Genomic DNA, 7,568 nt, shown 5'->3' with positions numbered 1-7,568 from the left:
TGGGTATAGGTGAAAAATCGTCTAGGTAATTAATTACTCCCAACTCTTGGGGGGATGCGAATGAGCCTAGGTAGAACGTAGTTTAGAGTGGTTCTTGGGGTGTTTTCAAGTGTCACAAATCTTAGTCGGCTGCACTCATATTTTCCTTTTTGTGGCATCGTCATCATTTTTATTCCATTCTAAATTGGGTCGGGGTACCTGCTATTGTTCATTTCTCTCTGCTTCCCCACTCCATCCTAATTCCTCTATTTTCTAGACTGTCATTTCCTAATCCTCTCCGACAAATTTAATATCATTTGATCGCAGTTGGGAAGGGAGCAGGATGCTGCAGTTGAAGCACTTTATCTGTGTTTAAAAGATGTTTCGTTAAATTGATGTGATTTCCATTTATCTTTACGAGCTAGAAATTATTTCAAATATTTCACTCAACTAAAAAATTTTAATTTTTATTAACTGTCATTTAAGATATAACAATTTTATAATTTTATTTTTATTTAATATATATTATATCTTATATTAAAAAAATCAATATAACATCTATATAAAAAAATTTTCTCAGTATATAAAAAATATTTTTTTATTTTATAAATAGAATTAGAGGAGTATTAGGAGAAGATAAAAAAAAATTGATGTGGACCTTGAGACGCGATACTGTTTCTTTAGGAGCAATTCAATTTCCATGGACCACATGCCATGCCGCTTCTCCTTTAAAAGGTGGCTGTGGGCACCAATCCATTCCCCATATGGTCTTTCAAGTCCACAGTCAAACTATATTAAACAGTGATTGTAGAGAGGATGTTGCACGAATCAATTCATGGGATAATTGTAATCAAGTCTTAAGGAAAGTTCTAATAATAATTGAGCAGTTTATAATGATAAATTTGATAATAAAAAATGACAACTCTTCACTTGTCATTTAGACTTTTTAATAGTTATTTTTGTTTTACAGGACTCTGTTATAATTACCTTTAATTCATTCTACATATTAAACATTGGAGCATGTAATGCTGATTGCAACATAACTATCAGAATTAGAAAACGCCCTTTCATATGCACCCATTACATGCTTGTTTAGGAATGCGGTGGGAGCCTTTAAAAGTAATTTTTTAATTATAATATACGGAGTGCAAAATAAATATGTAAAGAATTTTGTCTTAATTTAAGTGAAAGTGTTTATAAGCACTTAAAAAAAAAGTAAATTTAAACTTGAGCTGAAGACTTAACGCAATTTATTACTCCCTCCGTTCCTCCTATTATAAGAGACACTTAAAAGTTGTCTCTATTTTTTTGTATTGATTTCCAATTTTACCCCTATTTATTTTGTCTCCAACTCATACTCTCACTCCCTCCAACTTTCTTTCTTTTAGTAATTTAATGTTCTCTCTCATACCCTCTCTCCTTATTAATGGGGGCATTGTTGGAAAAAATATTATACTTTTTACATATTAATTGTACTCAACTAATTTTAACTGTTTTTTAATCAATGTAATTTGGTTATTTGTCTCTTATAATAAGAAACTGAGGGAGTATTAATTTTTCAATGGGCTTATGTTTCCCATTTATTTTTGCTAGTTTAAGTGTTTCTCTCAATTGTTTTTTTTTTTAAGTCGTCCTGTACGTATAGTTAATTAATTTCAATTTTTATGAATAAAAATGATTAAAAAATAATTTTTAAGAAAACATGAGATATCAAATTTCAAGGAAAAGTACAAAAATTTTGATTTTAAATTTATATATGCTGATGTATTGATTTTGGAATACTCCTTTGAACATCAACTAAATTTTTATTAAAAAATCCATCTATACATAATATTGAAATATTACCTCACTCTTTAATATAAGAGCTAATTTAATTTTTAATTTGATTATAAATATAAGACCTCAATTCTCTCTCATATTTATTTATTTTTTCTTAAAACAGTTTTTGTTGTAGTTGTACATGTTAAAAATTTCATCAAATAATAATCATAGCCAATACACATGATTGGCAACTATAAATAATTAACTTAATAAATTTTCTTAATATACTCAAATTAGTTAATTAGATTAAAAATTACAGACAATTGAAATGTCTAGTGCGTTTTTTAATCATTATAACAAAGTCTATATGATGTGCTCATAGAAAGTAATTTATATTTCTGGAAGCATGGGATGGCTCACGGAGCATCATGGACGGAAGAGTAGCCGGTAAAGTCTTAGATAAATCCAAATAAAAATAAGGAAAAAGGTGCTGAGATTGGGTCCGAACGTCGTGTCCACATTTTGGATCACAGGGAAGCGTCGGCATCAAAAGCAGGATTGGAGCTTCGTGGATCATTTTGCTGTTTCGGGGTGGGGTTGAATCCTGGTTTCAAGGGTCCAGCTCGGCCTCATCCCCTGCAAAATTCAAAATATGGAATGCCAAAAGTACAGACAACATAAAGCTGGGGCACGTGAACCCCCCCTGAATATCACGTGAACTGGGGGCGACCCCTCCCCATTTCTAGTGGAGCCGCGATATGATCCCTCAGGCCAGGGGCGTGGCTCCGTACCCCAATCATGCTGGCGTTTGAGGGTCCTCTTTTGAAAACCACCAAATCCCCTACGAGGGCCCCACCATCCTCCTCTCCCCACCCACCTCGCCAGATTCCCTTTTATGGATGCGCCTCTATCTTCAATCCCATCCTCTCCTACCCTCGCCTTCACTCACTTCTCCTTCCTCCAGTTTACCAGACCCGACCCAGAATTGACAATGACGATCCAACCCAAGATCTTATCCTCATCTTTGAATAAACTCCGACTGGAGAAAAAATGGGTGCCCACTATTTAGTATAACATTTTCAATCGGCTGCCTAAGAAAAGATATTTCGTGGGATTATTGACCTCCATCATGTTATCTTTTTTCTGAAATTTTCATTTTTTGTTGTTTAAGTTATCGGGAAAATGAGGTGGTCCACTGGTCCCAGTTTAGTCCAACCCCATTTCTTTGCTACGTACCTCTCCTAATCTGACAGATGCAAACTGCATGGGTTTTGTGGACATGCCTTCGCGTGTACTAGGAATTAAATTCATCAGATACGTTTGGCTTCCAAATTATCGTTTGAGAACCACATCTTTTTGTATTTAACTTCTATCATTCTAGGTGCCATCCCCCTTACCGGGTGGAACCTAACATTTTGCTTGCGTGCTCCCTTAGCTTCTCCCTGTCTATTCAACGACCTGGAAACTCTGCTTTCTTCTTTTTCCATCTCTGCTAATTTGGGTGTGCCATCTCACCGCCTTTCAAGAAGCGGCAAGAAAAATTAAAGGGAGTTTTGAGAGCGAATAGCTTGCAGAAGGAGATTAGTTGCGATATAATATAGCTCGTGCACCAGGTGTCAACCATAAAGAGACCACAGATGGCAGAAAGCAGCCGCATGTTATAGCTCCCGGTTAGAGCACCTTCCGTCGTCTCCGTTGTTGCCGGATCTACTCTTCTGGAACTTCATATATCGATCGAATGGCAGAAAAACATACTGAGTCAATCCGCCCGGGAATCACAGGCAGCTCCTCTCATCTTGCTTCCACGTAGGTTACTGTTGATATTTTTTAATTTTCGAATGTCCGATCTTTTTTTTTCCAGTCAAATTTATTTATTTTTAAAATCCATTTGAAGTTAGCAGCTGGAATGATGGATACGAATATATATGATGTATTGCAGGTGCGGCAATGATTTTGTTGAGCTGGTTTGGGAAAATGGCCAAATCCTGGTGCAAAGAGGGTCATCGAGCAGGACACCGAAGAGGCCTTCTTGCTTTGGTTATTCCATAAACCCCTCACATGACGCTTACGACCAAGATCACGGCATCGCTAAAAGAGCAAGGCTAAACACTTTCTACTCGCTTTTGGACTCTTCCCATCAAAATTCCCCACAAACCAATGACCCGTCTTCCTATGCGTTTGATTTGAAATGCACCGAAAGCAACAGTTTCAGTAATAAGCGCAGGGATGAATTCTCCGATTTAAGAGCAGAAAGAGAATCTAGTTCCAAGCCCACCGGGGGGGATACTCAGTTATGCTCCACTTCCTTACAGTCCCAGAAGCATGACTTGGGGTCTGATCAAAGAGTTGAAAAGATTAATTTCTCCAACTTCCTGAGACCTGCATTGTTTTCCAAATCTACTTATCAGGGAAATAGTGCAAGTGGGCATCCAAACAGTGGCGTTTCGGCTAGGGTGGAGGAGATCAAAGCAACTGATGGTGGCAGTAGCAAAGCTCTTGATCATTCCGTTGTGATTGACTCGGCTAAGGGATCACATAGTCCCAACGGAATTCATCCTGGCCAAGCAGCTTTTACTTCTAACAAAGCAAGCTCACCGACACCCTTTGATGGAAAAAAGGATCAGGAAACACTCCCTGATGAACAATCCGAAGCTGTTGGGTGCGATAGGGCCCTCAAGAGTCACGGATCACATGGTCAATATCATCATCGCCAAACACACAGTAGAAAAGGAAAAACAGCCGCTGAGTTTTCTGATGCACCCTTGGTAGCATCTTCTTCTTTGTGCTCTCTTGGAGCCTCGAATGACCCTACTATTCGTAGTACGAAACACGAGGACACCGACGATTCAGCCTATACAACTGACGTAAGTGGAATTCTGGAACCCTAGCTGGATTGTATTGACCCTTCGAAGTGTTTCAGTTTCCGCGATTTTGAGCAACCTGGCTATCATTGTGCAGAATGATGAAGAAACAGAAGATACGACAACAAAGGAAACGCCGGCTCAAGATGGTTCAAGAGGCAAGAGAATCAGGAATACGAAGATGCATAATTTATCGGAGAGGGTGAGGAAGAAAATACACACACACACCCGTTCATATAGGACAACCGAAGATAATCCTATTAACATTGTGTTATTATGGGTCTTAATTGATTGTTTTGGATTTCTGCAGAAGAGACGAGATAAGATTAACAAGAAGATGCGTGCATTAAAACAGCTAATACCTAATTGCAATAAGGTATATAATTTCCCCCAACAAGTAGAAGCATTAGTGAAAAGGAGCATAAATTCGAACCCTGACACGTGGTTTAAACATCTATATCTATGTAATACTTTGATAATTAATGAAGCCCTTTGTCGTTATTTTAATGCTAATATAATATCTGATTGGATTTGTGTGTTTGTATGGATGTTAATTAATTAGATGGACAAGGCTTCAATGCTGGACGACGCCATCGATTATCTGAAGACCCTCAAGCTTCAGTTGCAGGTAAAGTAGCTAAGATATTTTCCACTGATGGAACTGTTCAATTAGGAGGGTTATAATGATATGGATGTGTTAAGTAAGGCGCGTGCATATACATATAACGGATATATAATACATATTTGCAGGTATTGTCAATGGGAAGTGGGGTTTGTATGCCTCCAATGATGTCGATGTTAGCAGCAGGAGGTTGTGGGCAGCAGTTAGGCTTAGGCATCCCTTGCAGCCTCCCTCATCAGTTTGCAGGTGGCAGTATTCTTCCACAGCTCCCTCCTCACCTTCACAATAGTCTTCAAATGCTTCCTGGTTTCCCCAGTCATGTGCTTCCCAATATTCAATTCCCAATTTCCCAACAGTCACCTTTCATTTCCATGCCCCCCAAGCCTATCCAACCCTACCTCTCTTCCCACCTAACCACATTTGATCGCGACCCTGACCTTAATGCACAGCTTGTTTCAGCCGCACCTATGCCAAAAGTTGCTCAGGTTTGTTCCATCTCCACTACCGTTTACTATAATATAATATAATGGACTGCGACCTGAATGGGATGGATTGATTATGACCCTTGGAAGTATCAAGTGAAAATCTAATCTTCTTATATACACCAACATAACCAAGTCAGCCATTCTTGTGTTTTTTCAGTTACGCAAAGTAAACATACTTCATGTATATCTGTCAGATACATTTTTGTGCAAAGACAACAAAAATATGGGATTCTTTGTTATCATTTTTTTACCCCCCCCCCAAAACTGATTAATTCAATTAATTTTCAAATTAAAAAATCGGGAAGCAAGATAACTTAAGCCTAAAACTCGAGTATTTCAACTCCTATGCCAAAATATGCTTTTGGAATGTAATTTTGGCTTTCTGCACGTCTCTCGGAGTCGCCAGACTTGATTGGCCATCGGTGAGATTAGAACTGAGAAGTTTGAACACATCTCTGTATAAACTTCTCCAGGCGTGATTAATACCACAAACGACCGATAACGTAAATAGATAGATGTTATTCCATTGTTTCTGAGCTCACTACAGCCCTAAAAACATACTTTTTGTCAGTAATATGGTTTTATTCGGCTTACCTTTACGCTTACCACTAGTACTGTCGCATTATGCAGGGATCAAATCCAAGTTGATGCGCATAGCTTGGGTGCAACGTTTAGAGGAAATGAATGGAGTTTGAAGTCGCTGCTGAATCTTTTCAGAATAAAGCAGTCAGATCGATCAGCTGTCCCGGCCGGCCGGTCTACAACAGCAATAACCTTATAGAATGAGACAGTACTTGGAAGCCTGTCTGAGGACTCACAGATCGATATGTATAGGCGTAGGAGCAGCAAGATTCACACATCCATTACAGACATCATTTTACATTTAGAGTCACCATATCATATCACAGTTTCTTTCTTTCTGTTTTCCCCACTCTTTGGTGGGCAAACTCGATCGCTTCTTCTAATGAACTTATGTTGATTGCGTTAATGTTGTGGACTAGTTTTCCTTCTTTTACTGACGGATAATGATTGTGTTCGATTCCCATTGCTCCTTCCTCGTTATATTATTTAATATGATTAAATTTCGCTATTCAAGGAATGGAAATGTAGCCATTTAAGCTAAGCTAGTTGGAACACTTTTGATCTTGTCGCAGGAATTTGTAAAAGCAATTTTTTTTTAAAAAAAAAAAAGCGTAGTAAAGTTCTGCTCGTATCAGTCACTTTTTTTCTTCTTTGTTTTTTTTTTCCCCTCCTCCTACACAAGTTCTCTCCTATCCCTGCAACGAATTTAGGTTGTGAACGGTGGTGTAATGCTCCGTTTCAGACTGAAAAACCACAATCAATTGGATCAAGACTACAATAATGTTACTAAAGAGAGAATTTGTAAAAATGAAGAAAAAGAGAATAAAGTTCACTTATATGAATATCATCATAGGTTAACTTTCACCTTATACAAATTAAAAAAAAAATCTAAAACACGTATGTTTTGTTTTAGAATTTGTTTCTTCGCAGACAATCTAAAACACATTGTATAGACAATTTTTTTTATTTGAAAATTTGTCACCCTGTGCATGTTAAAAATATAAACTTGTTTTATTCCCATACAAATTGCTTTACAATTTGTTACCTAGTACATTTTGAAAATTTAAAGAATAATTTGTTGTTACCCTCGTACATATTTCATTCCCGAATTTATTATTTTGTTTTTAAAATTTAATAATTTGTTATTATGCTGTATATATTTTATTCTAAAATTTATTACCCATACAACTTGAGTATGGTAAGTTATTTTAATAATGACTTGTAAACTTCTACAATTTATTACTCTTTTGCATACTAAAAAAATTTATTTCACAATCT

General features: G+C 37.1%; 1 protein-coding gene across 1 annotated transcript; it reads left to right on the top strand.

Annotated features, from left to right (window-relative positions):
- Positions 1–3,081: 3,081 nt before the first annotated feature.
- Positions 3,082–6,574, top strand: LOC114747339 (transcription factor PHYTOCHROME INTERACTING FACTOR-LIKE 15). Its single transcript, XM_028935660.1, has 7 exons — positions 3,082–3,546; positions 3,680–4,604; positions 4,699–4,803; positions 4,912–4,977; positions 5,164–5,229; positions 5,352–5,708; positions 6,339–6,574. Exons 1-7 carry the CDS (start codon positions 3,479–3,481, stop codon positions 6,354–6,356), a joined length of 1,605 nt encoding a protein of 534 aa, XP_028791493.1. The 5' UTR covers positions 3,082–3,478; the 3' UTR covers positions 6,357–6,574.
- The last annotated feature ends 994 nt before the right edge of the window (positions 6,575–7,568 follow it).

The sequence above is a fragment of the Neltuma alba genome, unplaced genomic scaffold, assembly GCF_004799145.2.
Source record: "Neltuma alba isolate B1F8T4 unplaced genomic scaffold, ASM479914v2 tig00005275_pilon, whole genome shotgun sequence".
Classification (NCBI taxonomy): Eukaryota; Viridiplantae; Streptophyta; class Magnoliopsida; order Fabales; family Fabaceae; genus Neltuma; species Neltuma alba.
Note: the sequence above shows the minus strand (reverse complement) of the source record. Positions and strands in the feature narration are given on the sequence as shown.

Bases quoted from the DNA above. Each gene is read 5' to 3' on its own strand.
- LOC114747339 (XM_028935660.1), top strand. From the start codon at position 3,479: ATGGCAGAAAAACATACTGAGTCAATCCGCCCGGGAATCACAGGCAGC. The intron at 4,605-4,698 runs GTAAGTGGAATT...ATCATTGTGCAG, and splicing joins ATTCAGCCTATACAACTGAC to AATGATGAAGAAACAGAAGA. The intron at 5,230-5,351 runs GTAAAGTAGCTA...ACATATTTGCAG, and splicing joins CCCTCAAGCTTCAGTTGCAG to GTATTGTCAATGGGAAGTGG.